Below are 22,187 nucleotides of genomic sequence, written 5' to 3'. Positions count from 1 at the left end.
TATTGACCTTTCTGAATTGCAACAATAGGATTTAATCATTCACTTCTGTTGTATGCACTGTGATTTTCAAGAGTCACCACACATGAAAGAATACAATGCAAATACAACAGAAACTGAAAAATCAAAATACCAGTTTCGAACAACTATCAAGCATTGTCAAGTTCCACTCAAATGACCACTATTCTATGGGAATTTAAACATCTGTTGCAAGGGAGATGTCAAAATATCCGGACTATAATTATCTGTTTTTTAATTTGATTAAAAGCAGATTTGCTTGCTCAAATTCATGACTTGGAAGTGATCTTGATAAAACAATCACATGTTTGGGTTTTTTGTTTGTGTTTGTGTTGTTACAAAGTTTAATAATGTTATTAGAATTGTGATGATTTCCCTCTATTGGTTTTACAATTAGTGTATCTGTTGGAACTTTTTAATAAGCGGTAACGAAAGAAGCTTGTAACCCAGCTTTAAGTTGATCAAAATTCATGGACACAGTGAATATAATCATGTCTATGACTGTAGAGACTGTACGGCATTCATGATATTCTGTCAATGTGATATCAAGCAACACCAAGCCATTCCATTTAATCAATTTATCTTCACCAATCCTAGTCAACCTCCCTTTGAATGCCGGTATCATGATATGGCAGCCTGCTAAAACACCATGCCTATGCACTGAGTGCATCGGTTTTTGCGCAAGCAGTGAAAAACCTTTGGCGTTAATAATCACCACCCAGGTTGTTTGAAGTGATTAATCAAAGACATGTATGCCAAACTTAAAGCTGGGTCAGCTACTTGTTAATTATTCATGTTATAACATCAAAGACATGCCTGCTGATGGTGGTATTGCAGAAGTTGTTGGTTGTATGATCCATTGCTGAACTGTCTACTATACACAACCGTCTGCAAAAATACATAACAAGTGCACACACCTCATAGTACTACACGGTAATGGGTCTTTAACTAAAACATCCCTGCTCTGCTTGAATGATATGCAGCAAATAATAGGTTACTACATTTATTGGATATCTGCACTCCTGCGGTGGTTTGGATTGTACATTTTCTCATACATACCAAATGAGGGAAATTATATTGATAAGTTACAGGCATCTTTTCCAGCATAAAAGGATGAAAATGATAAATCTTTGATCGACAATTGAATGCCTTTGACCTTTTAAGTGTTTATTTAAATAGTTGAGCTGTGAATCAAAATATAGCAGTCCATTACTGATTGAAATTCTAGCTGTAGTATGTATTATCATAGATATGCACGCATCATACTTGATGACGGTTGGAATCACTGATGAGAAGACAATATTCTACATATCCCAAATGTGTGTTTTTCTGTCACCAAACACCATTATAGCAAGTTTCTTCTTTCATAACTTCAAGGCTTTATTCTCCCACTCCATTCAATGCATAGGAACAACATCAATTCCTCAATTCCAAGCACAGGTTTGAGCAATCAATGTTTCCATTTCTTTTCTTACACATTCTAAAATATTCATTACTATGCTCAGTCCATCACAACAACTCAAGTATGAAAAAATCTCTTACCGTTGAAACATTTTAATTAAATACAATGTGAGCAATACAGAGATTATATAAAACTTGATATGAATGCATAAATTCACCCATCGCTGAAGTTGTTACAGTTGAAGATTTTTTCATTCCAAAGAGTGAGTGCATTTCAAATGATGTATTTTCTAAAAAAAGATCAAATTTATTGCTGCTTCCCACATGTCATGACAAACATTTGCATATTAATCTAACCACTTTTGATTGCTTGTTAATGCATGCTACAAAAGCTGTGTACAGTTCCAACATAACTTGCATTCCACGCTTGTTTTATTGCCAATGTTAATGTGTTCACAGCAAATCGGCATCCACGTACCACATCAAAATTGTACATTTATATTCATGCAAACCTTACACCGCATTCTAAGTGAAACAACATCAAGTACAGCTGTACAAAAACTCTAACTCCTCATGCTTTGGAATTTGACACGCTACAAGCCATAGCATTTGATGATGATCATGTCCTACCACATTAAAAAATAGTAACTACCTTTCGGCTTTGCCATAGCTACAAAACAACAAGTAGACTATCAACCCATGGCATGCAGATGACTAAACATCACGGTCCCTGGTGTGGTGCGTGATGTGGTTTCTTACTTAAGTGTTTGGTGTGCACAAACAATCACTAGAAATCCAAGTTCACAAAACTTATCAAACATAGCAAACACTTGCTTTACTAACCTGTTGTTGGCTACTATTGGGAACTGGAGAATCGGACTAGAATAAACGAAGCAAAAACATTGCCTGCTTAGAAACGCTTTCCTCAAACTAAAAAATGCACGTTCACACAGACATAAATGTATAATGTTTTTTGCTGAACAAATTATACTTGCTGTTTACGATCGCAGGTTTCCGATTTCAAAGCTGGCCCTGACTGAACATCAATGAGTGTAACTGAAACTATTGTTTGCATCTCCAATGAAGTATTATGAATTCTTATCGCTGCTATTAAAACACATCCCATTGTATTGCCCTCCCCCCCCCCCCCCCTCTCTCTCTCTCTCTTTATTTGATGTGACTCAACAAAGCCACAAACTATTAAATCTGGATATATATGTCTTTCAATACCTGTTCCTCTAATGTTCTTCAGACTTATTTCATTTCTGGCATATCCTACCAAAGTTTGCCAGACACTTACCTACATGTTAACAGTTCTGAATGTTACAGAAATCTGTTTGTTTCGAGTTGCAGCTTTAGATTTCAATACCATCATGCTGGAGTGGGAGAGGGGAGAGATAATAACTATTCATACCTGTCCAGAGGCCATCTGATAATTTCCAGATTGATGTGCATGGGGCTGCTGCTGGTTTGGTTGGGCTGTCGCTGTGGCAGGGTTTGGCATTGTGGCGCCTGGAGTGTGTTGAGCATTATATTGCTGTAAAAGATAGGGAAAAGTTAAGCAAAGAAAGAGACTATGACACTAAATGTAAACACTCTCCTGCATTTTACTTTCAGGTGTAAGCAACTCATTCACGTCACACTGTGAAATATAAGGTACAGCAATCAATGTTATGCTTTGAAAAGAGCCTCAAAGCCAAAACTGTGGAATGAATGATTTATTAAGTTAAGAGCCATCTCAAACATCCGGTGCTGCAAAATCTTTAATAATGAAAATTATAAGGCTAGGCAAGAGAAAGAAATTCTGAACGCAAACATATGCTTCCACAAAATGTAAATATCTTCTCTGAATAATGCATCATTTGCTTTGTGGTCATTTGTGGCTATCTTGACTTATATAAAAATGTAGCTATCTTGACTTATATAAAAGGTGATATGGCAATGAAGGAAGCAAATTGGCTTGCAAATTGTCTTTGAAGGAAAAGTATCTGATCTACTGTCACTTGCAAACAGGACAAACATTCCCTGTATTTCATCACATGTTCTGGACATTAACAGGTACTCAATTACAGCATATTCATCAGAGTCAGGTTAACTTCATGAGACATTAAGTACACCTGACTATGTATGCAAAGATCAGTTAATGACATAGAAAACAAGGACCGCTCACAAAAGCAGGTTTTTTTCATCTATCGCTGGCCTTATTAAGGAAATTTATGTGTGCATCAATTCATTATGTATGTCAATAATATCAGGAAAGTGTGCAAGACTCATTGGAGCCTTTTGTTGAAGATGAAAGGCAAGTGTCACAACAATTCAATCAACGTGAGAGCAACACAGATAACACCTGTCTGCATAGGAGCACAGTGTGTTTTCATTTACCGATGTTTGGGGACAACTTGGCCGCCGAATGTCTACAACGAAAGGCGCATTTAGCTGATTTGGACAACTTGGACGTCTATCTTCAACGTTATAAACATGCAGGTGACTTGAGGTGGTTGGTCGCCTGTCTCCAATATTGGTTGGGATGGATAAACCAGGGGGAGCACTTGGTCTTCTATCTACTAATATATGTGGAATTGACGGATTATAGGGGCTGTTTGATCGTCTTCGCATGTCGTTTTGAATATAAACCTGCAAAACAAAATTGCTTATCTATTAAGACAAAACCCTCAATATATTTATAACTTTTAAAAAGATGCTTGCTATTTGATAGCTGCAAAAAGACTATTCCACACAATTTTATTTTCATTGCACTCACACGGAGCTATTGACAAACGCAAGCGTATAACATGCAGTAACCCCCACATCTCTCCAATTTTAAGTGTGGGTGTTGCTGTTAGATATTTTTCAATTTATATGTTTTATTGGTGATTCACGAAATTCTAAAAGTGGAAGACAAGGAATTTATATACATGTAGTACTTTTATCAAACAAAATATTGAATGTTGAATGTTTCTATTCATTAAATGGAAAGAATATTTTTATTTGGTTAAATATGATTTGCTAAGTTGAGTGAATGGAACAGTCCATATTTCTCCCTCATGAAAAATTCTTACCATTATATTCATAAACATTCAATATGAGAATATTATTCAATTCATAAAAAGAACAACATATAACACATCAAAAATAATTAAACAAGACAATAGTTGATCATTTAGTGCAAGTTGTAGTTAAAATATAACCAATTTGTGTGGTGTGTTGTATCAGAAGGGACATACAGTGTTGTGTTGTCATTGTTGTTTTTTATATTCAAATATGAATACCTCATTGATGCCTGACCTGCCTTTAATCTAACAACAGAATTAGGTTTACCATTATTATACTTAAATCAAAGCTGCTATCTGAAATTACAGGCCACAATCCGCAAGATTAATACAGCCATATTAGAAACAAAACGCTATAAAAACAAGTGCATTCAAAGCAACTACAAAATAATGACCTCAAAAGCTAATGAAATGGCTGGCCTTAAAATGCTTTCACCTTTGCTGTTTATCTGAGGCTTTCAAAGTAAATACAATTTTATTCCTACGCATCAAATTAGACTTGATATTCACAGGTTAAAATTTTGAATTATTTGCCAGCATGTTGGCACATTGTCCAATTTATGATGAAACGCAATTACTTTTGCAAGTTATCTTGTGTGAGTCACCATGTATTTTTATATTTAGACACTATTATGTATAGAAGGGTTTTTTTAATTTCAATAAATAGCTCTGATTAGCACGGAATCACAAATTCATAGTCTTTGTATTGAAAAGTTGATAGTCTGTAACAGATTGCTGCATAATCATATCGGTCTCCTGTATATTTATGGATCGCCGACTCTGCTCATTATCTCAGGTCAGGAAGGGATGAGATGCAACTTTCATGCAAATGTATAAAAAACAAAGACTTGCTATTATTTACATAGTTCTAAAACTTGCTAATCATGCCAGTTACACTGAGAATCTAGTTCATTCATATGACAGCATTTTATTGAAGTGTGATCGAAAACTTCATGATATAAATCCGCAAGTGGTTTCTTGTCTAGTGTCAATGCTGTGTTATTGCTACGTTAGTTTTAAGTTGCTATGTATATTTTTAGCTAGTGACATCATGGGATTAGTTGCTGGCTAGCAACACAACTCTCCACTGGTGTGTTTGGGATTCAATGCTATTTTGGGAAGGCTTCCTGCGTATAAATATTATATGAATGCATATACGTCAGGATTTAATCAAAATAATGCAGTGGTTATTCCCATATATTGTTGTACTGTCCAAAAATGCAGTGATAAATTTTTAATTTATTCAATTGGAAAAACCCACATCTTATTTATGGTAAGGAAACAAAATAATGGCTATCAACCTTTGTTGAACATGTACCAACAATGAAATTGCTATCTGCAGTAACAATGCCAGTAACAATGCATCATTGACAACATTCATTATTACAATCCTGAGGAAATGTAAAAGTCAAAATACCAAATAACTGCATGTGAAACTTCCCTGCATGTACTACAAATAAATGCATTCACATCCGTGTATGAATTCGATCCTTTAGAATCAGTTGAAACAACTTGTTTAACATGTGACTGATTACTTCAGGTGTACTAAGTGGATTTAGTACCTCTGTCACATCACATTTTACCACTATAACTTGGTGCTTCTTTTTGGGTGAAAGAAACATGCATTTTATGAAGAGCACTAACACTGTCATCCATAAATCTCTGGATATTTGACATGTGTGTAGTGGATTATGTAAATTGGAAACGTGATAACACCTCAAATACGTTACGCAGTTTCAATCAATCACGCCGTGGCATCATGATGTCTAGCAATCGTCACAAAACTTCTGGGAACTTGCACAATTTTTTCCTCAATATTTGAAGAATGGTGGATGACATTCAGCCTTTAGGCATAAGAATTTATAGTCTCTCCTTTGATTTAAGACTACTTGAACCATATGCTGCATTTCCACTACTTCTGATTTTCACTCAACTTTCAGTCACTAGATTGAATAGCCCGGGGAATAACCAAAGCGCATTTTGACTGTTACTTTCATAACTACACAAAGCCACAATCTCTTGGACAATCGTCCATGTGGTCACGACTCGCATCGTATGTTTATATATGCAGTTCAATAATAGTCAATTTAGTTTCTCCAGACAACAGGGAATATTTTCTCACATGTCTGAAAATATATCAGGCTGGTACAAAATATTGAATTTGTTTACAAAAAATAATAAATAAGGCAGATAAAAATCAATTGAAATATACTCTATTCATAAGAGGAACATTTAACACTGTAAACTAATAAATAACAATTTCATTAAGTTTCATGTCAGGTTGCTGTATGTTTGTTTGTTTTTGTATTTTATGGACTGAGGAGATTGCCAATGAAATGAACCTTCAACCTTGAGGTATCAATGTATGCCATTTATTGCACAAAGAACTATGACAAAGTATAGATACATTAACCAAATGATTTATGTTCTGCAATGACAAGAGTAATTACAAAACATAATGTGTGCCCCTTATAGTCTTACTCAAGTCTGCACTTTGGCTACCTTTTCCACTTGTCTGGCCAATTAATCCACAGTGTCAAAACATGCGTCATGCCATGCTGATCATCTAATTTAGACAGAACCCTGGTTATTCCCTTTGCTTGGTATGCCAATGAATTGCAAATGACAATGATACTTTATACATGACGCTTAAATTACATGCCCAAGTCTCGCTCCATCGTGCCATGATTTATTCACATGTTGTACAGGCTGCTACCAACAAAACATTAAATGTTTTAAACTGGTGCTGTTTACAACTATAGCCTGTTCAGCTTGAAGTTGACAGTAATGATACTTCACATCCTAGCAATCTCTGTAATAAATCACATGCACAAACTAACCCTCAGAAGGGCTCTGCGATTTCTGGTCAACACATGCAATTTCACACCACTATCATAAAAACCGCATTGACGTCACTGCCCAACTTCTTGAGCAGGCAGCATACAGTTCTTGTGATCTCAGCAAATTGACCTTACTTACCCAGTAAACATCTTCATATATTTTAGTCTACAGACCACTCATTTATCATAATAAATATGCAGAAATATGTAAACACACAGACACACACACCTGACAGTGACATACTTACTTGTGGAATTGGTTGGAATTGTGATATCTGAGGCTGGGAATGCGGCTGTACATGGGGCTGCTGTGATGCATTAAGGATCTGAGAGTGCGGCTGGGATACTCCATAGGACACACCTGACATGTCTGACGGCGCAATAGATGAGCCCATGCCACTATCTGCAGTAGGTACACTCTCGCCTGCAGAATATGGAAACCAAGGTTTTGTTAGTTTGATGTAAGGTGGAGGGCTCCATTGTACAATTTTGTAATACATAATACCTGCTGGGGAAGTTGGGGAAGACATCACAAACATGTATACTGAATGCTCACAACAACACAGGATTGAGCATTTGGTTCAGTGTCACCACTGAAGTTTCACTGGTGTTAGATTAGTTATCTAATTGTATCCGCTTTTGCTAAGTGTTGTTGTCCTTCCACATCCTCTCCACCAAAACCACTTGGTTGGTCGGACACTGAACAGAGACCATGTGACTTCCCAATGATTAGATGCCGGCCGGCCTGCTAGAGCACAGCTTTCAGCCCTACTAGGAAACGAACACAGCTATGAGTTAACATGTACCAACAATGTCATTTGACAGGTGACCTACGAAAGAGGAAGTGACAAAACTTCCTTAACAAATTGGAATCAAGCCACAAGAGAGCATCCACAAAGTTTGACAAAAAGATATAACTGTATCCTCCAATTAAGGATTATAATGTGTGAACATTAATGCCTATGTACAACATCTAAGCATAACTTGCTAACACCCCCTTGTTTTTTTAACACATGAAAAATATGATACCTGCAAATCCTGGACAAGTTAATGCTAACTGGCATGGGATTTCCTGCGTAGTACCTCGCTCATGTTATCATTTGCTATGACAACTGGTTTATATTTGGCAAGCAATATTTACATCCATTTTCTCAAATTCAGAATGAAACATAACATGACTTTCTATTTAATATAGAAAATTGGCTGTATAATATTTAGGTAATCTTTTCATCTGTTACTAGTGAACAAAAAAGAACCAGTTGAAACACTTCAGCTGAAGTTTAACCATATCAGACTTGCAATCTACACTACTAGAAGATTGAGCTACCTTATCAACCTAGTCATCAATTCTCAACTAAAAGCACTTGCCAATCAAACAAGATCTCTCTACCTCTACATACGGTTATCATTTCATGACTATTGCAAACTGCAATTTTTATTATTTCTACGCTGCTGGCCACACTGAAGCATGTCCATCTAGCAATAATGAAAAACAAATTACTTAGGTGCATCTGTGTCTAGAGGTTGCACTAAAACTACCTACTTCAATTAGCCCATGATAAAAGGAAAACATGCTTATGAAACAAAAAATAATCAGGATGAATGGAGAAAATGTCAACGTTATTATTCTCCACGTGTAGTTATGCCTCATAATGCCTGAAGCAAAACTGTGAACATATTCTGATATTCACTTTGTTTGGACAAATGGGTAAAGGCTTATAGGATGAAATTGAAAAACAATACGATGAAAACAATCACCAATTATGGAAGCTACACAGAATGACCAAATTGCCCAAAGGCGATAGGGTGAGAAAGGACTCTTTTGCTCATCTTCTTGACAATGGCTTGACAGGTGAAGATAACAATGTTCTATACGAACATGATTCTAACATATCAAATGTTCAAGGAATGTTCAAGGAAGTTGTGTAACATCCTAATGGATATATTTGTACTTTTTGGTTCCTAGCGCACCTCTTCACAGTTATCTCTAAACAAGGTTCTTGGCTACAAAGTGCATGGCTGTGACGCACAATGTGCATACGCCTCTCAAACACTTCAATTATATGTATGCTTTGCAAAAAGATTCTGGTAATTTGCTAGAAATAAATTTATTTTTTGGTTTTATTTTGCAGGGAGAACATTATTTAGATAGTGAGATAGAAGATCCATGTAAAGGGTAAAGACTCTGTACTTTACAGGTGATCACCTCATCCCAGATACAACCCTGTAATGATAGTGCAATCTCTTCCATGACTTAACAAGCCGTGATAACTGTATCAAAATTTAACTGGTCTATCTATATGCAACTGCACTTCTGTGTCATACTGAGAGTAATGGGATCAAGAGAGCTTTATTCTGAAACAGACTTTCAAAAGAGATGCTCCCTATCATTACAAATTTTACATTTTTGACTTACATTTCTTATTTCTTATAGTCTGGAAACCATCCTGATACATGCACGGCTGGCATGCAAATATCATTAAATGCACGAGCATGTTTTGCATTATGTATTGAATATCTGTTTTTTGACATGTCTAGTCAGTCAGTAAGATAATACCGACTTACATTGATTACATGTGTTACTAATTGCACATTACTACTACTAGTTCAAAGCAATAATGTGAAATTAATAGCTTTTCACAGCATCTTAAATTACTAAAGGACATGCTGTTGTCTTTGAGTCCACTGAAAGAGCCCAGACAATAATTATAAAAATATAGAAAGTACTTCATATTAAGTCAAAAATAAAAGCAATCCTCTTATTTGAATCTCGCACTGGGGCATGAAGTTCAGATCTCTTGGTGCTACAACTATAGAATAAAATTCACGTGTGCTGGCTATAGGCATGGTAAAGGTGGGACATTTGGGAATCACTTTAATGGAAAAGGTGGGACATTTGGGAATCACTTTCCTGAAAAAGACATGATAAAGGTGGGACATATGAGAATCACTTTCCCGGAAAACTGGTGTGTGGAAGGAAATTTAGACTTGAAATTACGGATAAACATGACAAATTGAAAGGAAGTTCTATGTCTACGATTCAATTCATATAAGTATAATCCACAACTTTCTTTGTTCATAATTATTCATCCTTGTTTTGGTTTTGCAATATTCTTCCTCATGTTTGTGTTATATCAATTCATCTTGAACAGTACAACTAACTCTTTGATAAGTGAGGGACTTTGAACCTATAACTTTGATGAATGCTGATGTAACTGGCTTTGATATTTTCTGTCCTCTGGTAGTATCTCTAATATACATTCGCTTACAAAATTCTGATAAAATCTTGCCCAATTTCATGCGTCATTCTCTACCTTTGACTGATGTTTGACTCTCCGGTAAGTTCAAAACATCAAATGAAGAAATTATAAAATGTCACAGTGCATACCAATTGCTGAATTTTATTCAATTAACTGTTACACTTTGAAATTTGGGTAGCTTGGGAGTATTTTGTGTAATATCCCCTGGCAGTATCATCAATCATCGGCTAAAATGCCGGTCCCTCATGAAAATTCATATCCAGCCCCTTTTCAAATATTTGGAAAGATCAGATTATTTAATTAGTATTGCACCATACAATTACTGCTATTACCGCTGAGGCACAACGCTACAATATCAACAATACAGAATAATATAGGAACATTAAATTGGGTGGCAGAATCAAATATTTACCTTCAAGCTTCGTCTGTCGAGCAAATCTTTCAAGACTATCGAATCATTTTTAAATGCTACAAAATTTTCTTCAGTTTATTAACATAATTGATGGGAATGGGTAGAAATGAAATTGTTGTCTCACAGATTACACAGCTTTTTGTTGAACATTAAAATATAATTACCGAACATTAAAATGCACTTCATGGAATGGGTAGAAATGAAATTGTTGTCTCACAGATTACACGGCTTTTTGGCGAACATTAAAATATAATTACCGAATATTAAAATGCACTAACCAAGCATTTTAATGCAATAAAATGGCTACATAGTTTACAATTCACTCTTGTCTAGCATTAAGTATCCTTCACATGAAAACTGAACGTACCATTATTGTCCTTTTCTTTCCGATCTTTCTCAACCTTTTCCCTCTCTTGTTTCTCTAGTTCTCTTTTCACCCTGTTCTTCTTAACTATGTGGACCCGGTCACGGATACTCTTGGAAACAGTCTTGTGATCTTCTTCGTTGATGAGAGATGACCTCACCTAGTTAACAGAAAAGCAAAGAAAGAAATAGTTTATTCAAACAAGTGTTATGACATAAAAACTAGTGCAAGAGCATGATTATAAACAAAAAAGAAAGATTATATTGATTCAATTCTCTGTCATATATCACAGCAACTTTAGACAGATAGATTTACAACAGATAGATTTACATTAGTTGTAGAAACAATTCAATTTCCTTTTCCTAGAAAATGTTAATGCAAACTTAGCTTATATACATGTGATGCAACCTATACTTGAAAGTCATCCAATTTATTGATGTCATCAGATTAATAATTCGGTATTAGTTTCAAAAGTTGGGCCAGCCTCAGTCTACATTCATAACTTGTGCAATGAATAACAGGTTGTTTCTATAAAAATCTAATTATTTGGATGACATTCCCTTCTTATGCAATAGCAGACAACCTTATGCAATAGCAGGCAACGAAGTGGAACAAGACTGAAAAGGATATTCATTATAGTGTTTTATTCAACAGAGCAGAAAATTGTTTCAAGTTTCTTAAGGGCTGGGGTATGAGCGTTTGGACAGTATTTATTTTGGGACATTAGAGCACATCAGACATATCGAATTGCATTCTGAATACGAAGAATGTCATTCTGATATCAAATAATTTTGATTTTTGAAATTGCAATTTAATACACATTTTATGGCAAATCATTAAAAATTGATATTTTTGATATTTAACAGTACTTGAAGTAAACTTTATAAATCTGATGATTTATACTTAAAGTGTATGTAGGTGGGATGAAAAGCCGACGATCAATTGAAAATTTTGACCTTTCGTATTGAAGATATGGATTTTTTTCCCAAAACACCAAAAAAAAAAAAATTAGGTCTTTTTGGGAAAAAAATCCATATCTTCAATATGAAAGGTCAAAATTTTCAATTGACCGTCGGCTTTTCCTCCCTGCTACATACACTTTAAGAATATATCATTAGATTTATATAATTTACTTCGAGGACTGTTATATATCAAAATTTGAAAAATATCAAATTTTTATAATTTGTCATAAAATTTGTATTATATTGTGATTTTCAAAAATGAAAATTATTTGATATCAGAAAGAGATGCTTCGTATTCAGAATGCAATTCGATAGGTCTGAGGTGCTCTCATGTCCCAAAAAAAATACTGTCGAAATGCAATAAACGCTCATTTTCGATCCCTTAAATGGCATTGAAAATTTCACTCCTACACATTAAGTCTACATCAAGCTGATTGAAGTTATCTAACAGTGTTAGATTCTACTGCTTAAATTTCTTCATAATTTCTTCTGGATAAATTGTATTTTCTTAGAAACTCATACCTATACAATGAGATTTTAAAGTAATTGAAACCAACGCAATATATGATTTTCTTCCAAACTCAATTTATCAAGTAGCGCCATTTCCATGTATCCTATTACAAAGCACACAATGCCTAGCAGATAAAGAGCCTAATTGGGATGTTTTCTGAAGTTACATTAATGCAGCCAATATGTCCAACCTCAAACGATAGCTATTTGCTGATTGGAAAATGTGAAAATTTCCCTTTGACATCCAACGTGTAATAAAAAAAGTGCTGCCTAGACACACTTATCACATCGGACACTTGAGAATTTTGCCTTTGGGAATGACGAGGAACACGCGGTGCTTCCTTACACATATGAAAATGCAAGTAGACCTTGCTCGGTCATTCTCCGTTTAGATATGGGGAAGAATGATGACAAGGGAATGTGGTTTTTTGTTTCCATTCTACTGAATGAGAAACCTTTCACATTAATGTGCAAGTTTCTTTCTTTTAGCTCTTTTTTGTTTATTATAATTTTTATTTTCATTCCACTAGCAAAACATGCAGCAGATTCTCAGCAACTACATCACATTATTGTTAGATTCGACTCAAATTCCCCAATACTATCCTTAATATTCCCTGCAGGTTACATTGCCCTCAAGAGCCCCTTCACAAAAAATGCTAATAAGCATTGCTGTAGAATCTACTAGTCTGAGTCAGTTCTTGTGTGAGGCACATGAACACAAAAAAAGCAGAAGCAAGCTTTAATACATACATACAGCTTTCATTTTCATTCTTATTACTCTACAAAGCTGCAAAAATGAACAGCTATAATGTGTCCAAATCTAGAACATGTGTCATTCTTGCCCCTAATATGTCAGATATGACAGTAGTGAAAGGTTAGAATAACTATGAGTATAATGTAGTGAGTAGATGGTTTGCACCAGTTCCACCTACTTCCTGCATTTCTTCCTGCATTTTAGTTCAGGTTTCATTCATTAGATCCTTTTTCTGTTTCAGTGTGATAACATTTATACAAAGGCAATGACATTGTGCTGTAGAAATGCTCACATCGAAAACTATTCTTTTGGATATATTAAAAGGGAAACAAGTATTGATAGAACTGACACAAGAAATGTCAACAACCGTTTAAACCAATAAGCACATCCTTGATATTGGCAACAAACAACTCATATTACATCCATACCAAGTATCTGTTTTGTCCTTGGATACCTTGCAGACATCGGAACTCTCGAGAATTAACCAGCTATCATTATTTTAAAAGTCATTTAAAGACATAATGTGTGATTTGCTTCACAGCGACACCCTCAATTTTACTCGGATTTCTACTTTTTGCACAATTACATGTATAATGCCCAGTGGTGTACTAAAATACCATGTAAAAGACTAAGCCTGAAGTGCTTTAATAACAGTAAATTTAACTTTTTATATTAAAACCGGGTCGACCCGGTTTTATTCAGAGTTCATCGATCGACTGCTTGCTAACATCTCCCGTGCATGTCAGCTGATGTGTACACACATCGAGCGCGATGCTCCGTGTAGTATTACATGTTCCGATCGGCGAGCGTAGTACACGCATTGTAGGCGCTGGAATGAAATCACAATTTTCTTCGTTATACCTCATTTGTTTGGCTCGAAATTAAAAGGGGATAATGTGATCAGTGAAAACAAACATTTAAATAGGAATCTACTCTTTATGCAAATCACACATTATTGCTTTAATGCCTGTATCCTAAAACTGAGAAAGTTCATGCATTTTATTTAGATGTTGAATATTTGTTTCGGTTGTAACATTTACACAAAAGAAGGGATCCTACACTGCAGACTCCTGCATTGCATCATACATACTACCGAAGTGGGAATTTCCCTTCTCACAAACCAAGAGTCAGTACCGGTTACTATAACATTTGCCTCCCTGTACAATGCACTAGAACGGCCTATTTATATTTTGTTTATAAAATCCCCATTAAACAGGAATTTCCCTATCCATGTATCAAAGTCTATGAAATGTTGTTTTATGGTAACCATAATATTAGAACTAAACAGGAATTTCCCTATTCATTCATGTAACAAAGTCCCCAAAGGTTGTTTAACGGTAACCATAATAATTATTATTATTAGACTGTCTACCACATACAGAGAAGCACCTATTCATGTTTAATATCGAAACATTGGTATTAATTACTCCTACCTTTAGACAGCAGAGTACAGTGACATGCAGATGCACAATTATTGCCTGTTAATTATTTGACATTGTTTTGAATAATTACCATCTGTGTATCACCTATCGGTTAATCAATGCGGTTAAATTGATCATGAGCTTTGTTTACAATTTTCTATTTCTCTCCAGCCAGTCATTAAACATATATGCATTATAAATTTCCCTTGTTTTGTAAAACATAAAATCCACAAATGTACTACGAGAGTAAAATATTTTGTTAATGGTTGCCATTGACCACTAAAAAAATAATATCACCTTATTCACGACCCATTGCTACTTTGTGCTGTGGTTATACACAAATATTTGTAATGGTAGCATTGTTTTCTAAAACTAAACTAATTCCAAAAGATTCTTGTTTTCTTGTTAGAATTATCTGAAGCAATTTCACCCCCCCATAAAAAAAACCCACACATGCAGACCTGTCTCATTACCTACTATATATATATCATCAGCTGTTTATTTCATGCAAATACCGCTCACTTTCTTGCATTGCCACTGAAATACATGTTTATTTTAAGTAAAACTATGACCAAAATATACATATTTGGAATCAAACTGGCACTGAATAACACTGTCAGGGAAAATAATGAACAACTGGCGCCATGGCTAGTGATTAATATATAAAAGGAGATAATATTTACAAGGATAAAATTTCACATTACAAATAGCAGCACCAGTTGATTTTGCGGAAGGATGTTTTTCATAAAAATATTGATCAGATTATCATCAACATGATTAAGTTGATGTATTACTAACATGAAGTAAACCATATTTGGGGTGGGGTATTTTGTTGCAGCTATGAAAAATAATGTAACATTTATCATAATTTCACAGGACTAAAACTGAACTATGATTAGCTTTGACCTTGTAAATGCTTCATTTATGTACGAATCGGTTTGATACTGTGTATTACAATAATTGTGAGCTTCATATATCGGGAAGTGGAACTGTAGGCCATATATGATGTAATTTGACTTTTAAGGCTATTCTCCGCAAACTTTATCATTCACATGATCAAAATGACTGTATTAGTTACTTAGCAGAGGGGTCAAAAATCTGCGGAACATATTATTAATATGCAAGGGCCAAGGACATCCATATCAAAATACCTAATTCATTATGCGAATTGCAAATATTACAGTCTGAACATTTAGACAAATTACCAATTTTAACAGAAAGTGCTTTTGCATTAAACTGATGGGACACTGCAAAGACAGATATCATGATTATACATTCATATTTCATCTTGACATGACACTTTTGAATCCCAACAATTTCAGCACTCAAACAAACGACCTCTTGTCATTTGAATGTTATTTACCTAGTCCAGCATTCATAGAAGATCTGAGTAAGAGACTTTTTATTCTTTTATATCTCTGTGCGCAACTGAGACAAAAGACTATATGGTCAAAATGAATCCCTAACATCTGCTGAATATAGTTATTTGTTTTGTTCAAATCATATTTGTCTCTTTCAGTGCGGATGCACACAATTTATTCTGTTCATAAAAAATTCAGCACAGGATCTGCATGATGTAACAAAGCTGGCAAAATATAAAGGGACTTCAACAACAAAAATTAGGACAAAAATTGTGAAGCATTTTAGCATAATATTCTACATAAAATCATGTCTACATGAATTGTAAAATTAAAAGAATATATTTTTCTGTTTTGGTAAATATATCATGTAATTGAAAATAACTCAAAAATAATAATTGATGAACACATGAATGTGTAACGTTGCAAGAATTTTTAGGCGGGTCTTATGGGAAGAACTAAATGGAAGGAAGGACATCTGCTGAAACAAAATTTGGTGGGGCAGGGGTTAATTAATTTCAACAATCAATTGAAATAGTGGTTTAGCCCATTTTTATATGGATGAATCACATAGTGCTCTTTCTGCTATACTTGAAATGGTTCGTAAATGTATCCCTGAAGTGATTAGTAAATTGAAACATATCATATACAACATACAAAGTTCATCCACAGTTCCCGAGACCTGCAAGTAGTTCAACAGAGAATATTTTCAATTCCTCTTGTTCATATTTCTCAATCTAGGACTGGTCTCAATCATGATTGTCTTATCCATTGAAGTACCTGGGTTACTTCTGTTGAATCTTAATTCCAATATAACTGAAAGGTTTGTGCTATTTCTTTTTAGAACAGTGATAAATGTTTTCGAAGGGATATAAATTTATTTTCTCTCAGCCAGCAAGCCTGCCAGCCAATCTAGTCTATCAGTCATCATGATTAAAACAAGGGCAAAGTCTAGGCCTAGAAGTAACCTCAACATTCCTACCTGATCTATTATCTACCATGTCCCTCCAACATGTAAACTTTAATCATACATCTACGAGGAAACATATCCACCAAAAATAAATTGCTGATTACAACCTTGACTTATGGATTTGGTAGGATAGATGAGCATCAACCTCTTGATATAAACAAGCCTTTTCGTAAACCATCTCAGCCTTTTACTATTTCAACATAATTGCATGCCAGAGAAGCATCGCCACATATCTACAAAATACATACTGCAAATTTGTTGTGGGTCATCCTTTTGATTGACATTGTGGATTATGCTCTAAAACTAAAACCGTTTTCATTATCAACATACTTATGTTGTCTACATAATCATTTGGAGGTCATCTGTTGGTTAATGTTCCGTATCTGCTCCAATACAAACAATTATTTCCTGATATTACCACCATTTTGACTGTTTTACTGATATATATCACACAATTACTGCCTTTGTAAATGAATGAGTCAAGTTCATGGTGAAGTTGAATTGGCATCTTGTCATGGCCAATACAATGCAATCTCTTGTTTCCTGTTACATTTCTGGGGTAATGAGATGACTATTTCATTATTATTTAACAAGATTCATTATCAAATCATCGCCTGGATTCGTGCATATATTTTATGTCTAAAGTGTTCGCAAAGATTATACACAATTTGGTTGTTTATTGCAAATTCCTGGCATGCTAGAAACATAAATTAAAATGTCAGTGTATTATCATCTTCCTAGGTTTTCTCAAATTTTTAGATTTTAAGTAATATTCTCAACAAAATGATGAAGTGTAGAAGATAAAGTGGCACATTACTATTTTCACATAGAGGTCAAAATATTAAAAACAAAATTATGTAAAATAATGACATGTATTGGCACAAAAGTTCATGGTTACAGGAAAGAAAGATTCAGTTGTCCATGGCCTTAATCATTGTTGTTAAAGCACCCATAACAGGTCAATGCCTGGATTACTCAAACATTTAACATGGAATCACATTCCAAAAATAAATGAAACATCCATCAACAGTTGCTCTCTCTAAGGAATATCGAGGTTTAAATAGATTTTCACGTGATGTTTTTTCGCTGAAATCAAAAAATAAACATATTCATCACTGAACACGCAACCTGCACAAAATGGTTAAATTTAACTTAAGTTCAGAAAAAGCTATTGAATGGTTTATGGAAAAGCATGCGGAATACCATTTTAAATGTTGACATTTATACAGCGCCTCTCACATATATCAAAGCGCTTTACTTTTATATTGCTATCATTAGAATATGTCAGCTGCCATACAATGCTCAAGGCATTCTCATACCTTTGGCGTTCAATGGCAATATTCCTAACAGTTCCCCATTTCACCCCTAGGTAGAGAGAGGCAAGCAAGTGAGATGAAGCACTTTGCCCAAGTACACAACATGATGGCACCTCCGATTGCGAGGTAGAGCACCACCATGCCCATGCCCCCCCCCCATTTTATGTATCACTAATTCACTATCAAGTGAAACACACAAGTTCATGTTGTTTTCAAATGGAAAATTATACTATTACCAGTACTGTACTATGGGAGCAGTTACATGGATATAAACCCCGAATGTTTAACACCGAATGGATTTGGCTTTTCAGTACTACAGCACATTGAGTGCACAGTATTCATATCAAGATATACCAACATCTCAATGAAGAGATTCTAGTATGTTTTCAGTCGCTGTCACTCACTGAAATAGCCTAATCAAGATCCTGTTTCAAGACTGAAGCATTATAATTTTTACTATTTCTACATCATGCAAAATACAAATTATTCAGATTATGTTACAAGAACTACTATCAGGTCAAAATGACACTGAAAGTTTAGTGCTCAGTTCATATTTCACATTATGATATATAGCTGCATGTATGAATCTGACGTTTGATCTAGCTAAATATTAAGAATTCTGCACATTAACCTCACATGATCAATCTGTATGCCATCTGCCATCTAGTGTAGTAGTGTATCTTTTTACTGAGCAAATCCATCACCATTTTCAACCTCATGTAGCTATACAGACATAATACCCAATAGCCAACATAATAGTACCATTTGTCTCATTAAAAACTAATTTCATAGCTGACTAATCAATGCTCATACTATACATTACTAATCAGTAACATTTTGATTATTTTGATGTAGTTTATAATTAACATTTGAATATTATAAATTTGGCATGAAATCCACTGAACTACACTAAGTGTTAAATATTCAAAAGCAATGACTCATAGCTACTGTTGCACCCCTACTCCGTACCACGTACATGTCCACCCTCCCTAATGGTTTGGCCTCTTTTTTTACCTGACACTGACACAGCAGATGGAAGTGTCAAGTACATTTTTACTCAAATGTGCTATTTATAATGCTGCCTGGTCAATAACATGATCCAGGGCAAATATGTAATGACCAGCACCTTCATTTGACAAAATAGCTCAAGAAATTTGGATAAAATCCAGTATTCTTGAAACACCATGAAGTACAAATCAAAGGGTCAGTGACACAAAGACATAACTCCAAGAAAAATGAGTTAAAAGATAATATGGTCTATATTGACTTATGTAGTCAAAATATATTTCTCAACCTGTGCTGTGTACATCAAAACAGTACAGATGGGGTTACATCATAACTTACATGTCTGTTGGGAAAAGAACTAAAAAACTTTTTACAAATCATAGCAACAAATTTGCTAAAATTCATTGCAACAAAAAGGCAAGACATATCTGCAGAGGCATGAAGTAAACAAGCCATTGGCTCTAATCTGACCATTAATAATAAATAATAAAACATTTCCCATATTTACTAACCTACTGCTACTTGGTTGGTCAGTATTTACATTTCTTATTTTGGAATTCCAATGATTTGGAGGAAAGTAAATTTGTTCTGCTTTGTGAACAGACATAATAAGTGCTGGTCAAAAAGGATATTAGCATATAGAATCTATGTCCTTCACTGGAATGCATTTATATTGTTATAATATTTGACAAATATCTTATAATACACTTTTTTATTGTCAAAAAAATCTTATTAGTTACTTCTTCATTAAATTATCTGAATTCCTTCAGCTTCTCAAGAAGCTTCAAAACATTATACAAAGACCCTCCAAGGTTAATATCAGACTGTTAACATTTTCTTGAAAATTTATACTTTTTTGAAAATTTATATGGAGACAGAAAGCTTAAAGTTTAACTTTAGCATTCTCATCAAATGATGCAAGATCTTTCTATCAATAGTTTCTCCATTTGTTGGTCGATTTAATGTTAATTCAAATGCTAACTGTGCTCAATATATTTGTACCTAGTCAGTATTCTCATATTTACATGAGGAGTGAAGACAAATTGTGAGCGAACACTTTTTTCATCATGATGAAGACTATAGACAACATGAGATTGTTCCATAGCAACCACAGCGAGACACTCTGCACTTCCCGTTCGTTTGTTCAGAGAGGGCATTTCATAATGTGGTAACAAATCCCTCCATCAATAAACCTACCTGCCCTTAAAGCAATGACAATGTATTCCCCTGCAGCTGAATGAAAGATATAGGAAGGGGTCCAGAAAAGCAGTAAGAAGTACCATAGCTTAATTATAAGCACAGGTATATCACAAATCACAAAGAATTTCCTAAACTAAAATAAAGGAAACATAATTTTGATGTTTAAATACAATTCTGTTTCAAAAGGGTTATTGCTTTGTTCATCACTCTTATTTGTTTGCTATTGGGTCTGATATTTGCACATTATGCAAGTGGGTAAGTTAATTAAAAGCCTATTCCACTGAAATTTACTGGGCTGATTATCAATGTAATTTAGTATGATAATGTCATGCAAGTGAATATAAATGGACAGTAATGTGTTATATCACATGCAAGTTGTAATTGTTACATAATAACATTAGTGAATAACATTTTTGCCAGAATAAATTTTAATAATTTGGCAGTGTCAGCAGTTGAACTGTCGGCAAACAGTCTGCAACAAAAAAAACGTAGTGTTTTTGTAATATTGTACAAAATGTTTCGCTAGTTAAATTTGCCACTGCTAAGGAATAATTAATATAACTGGCAACTGGTTACTTCTACAAAATGTTCCACTAGTTAAATTTGCCACTGCTAAGGAATAATTAATATAACTGGCAAATGGTTACTTCGTAATCAAAATCCAATTGGCTGTTAATCACGTTCTTGTGTCTGACACCTACAGTGTCAAATTACCTTCATATTTTTGCCCAAGCTCTTGGAAATATTCCATAAAACTGCATCTGGTCCTTCACAACCTTATCTAAGCTTTGCACATGTATCAAATATCATCGGGTCTAAGCCACTTTTTCCACCACTGTGCATTCATAAAGAGTAATGCATTTGACTACGGTAACTAGATTAGAATGTATTTGATGGCCTTATGTACACACCGGTGCTGAAAATAACGCTAAGATTTTCTACAAGAAGGCCTCTAACTGCTTCCTGGTTGTATGCACATTTTATCTAGGCTTGAGTACTGGGGGAAAATCCGAGAATGCCATTATTATGGGTAGTGATACTGTGTCTAGATGAAGAAAGAGGTATTGAATACTATATGGCAGATGTAACATATGTCTTGATGTAATAAAAATGTTCAGTCATTCAGACACAAATGGGACAAGGCTAGTCATACTGACGATCAACTAATTCAACATCAATGAGCACTGATTACTTGTTTTACCATCTGACTCATCCTTAAGATGAAACTGGAGACATGAGTTTTGCAGACATCATCCTCATAAATTTGTCAAAATTATCTTCAAATGTACTATCAAATTGTTCAGCGGCTATGAACTTAACTAAATTGTATCTGCAATTCTGCATGACTA

The 22,187-nt window shown here is 34.6% G+C and overlaps 1 protein-coding gene across 1 annotated transcript in view; it reads right to left on the bottom strand.

Annotated features, from left to right (window-relative positions):
- Positions 1-22,187, bottom strand: part of LOC140148648 (uncharacterized) — a 95,908-nt gene that overhangs the window by 20,736 nt on the left and 52,985 nt on the right. Inside the window, 4 exon segments of the mRNA XM_072170680.1 lie at positions 832-903; positions 2,831-2,953; positions 7,555-7,730; positions 11,346-11,502. Coding sequence (XP_072026781.1) covers positions 832-903; positions 2,831-2,953; positions 7,555-7,730; positions 11,346-11,502 — 528 coding nt within the window.

This window comes from Amphiura filiformis, chromosome 3 (assembly GCF_039555335.1).
Source record: "Amphiura filiformis chromosome 3, Afil_fr2py, whole genome shotgun sequence".
NCBI classification, from domain to species: domain Eukaryota; kingdom Metazoa; phylum Echinodermata; class Ophiuroidea; order Amphilepidida; family Amphiuridae; genus Amphiura; species Amphiura filiformis.
The sequence above is the reverse complement of the archived record's forward strand: the minus strand, read 5'-3'. Positions and strand labels throughout refer to the sequence as shown.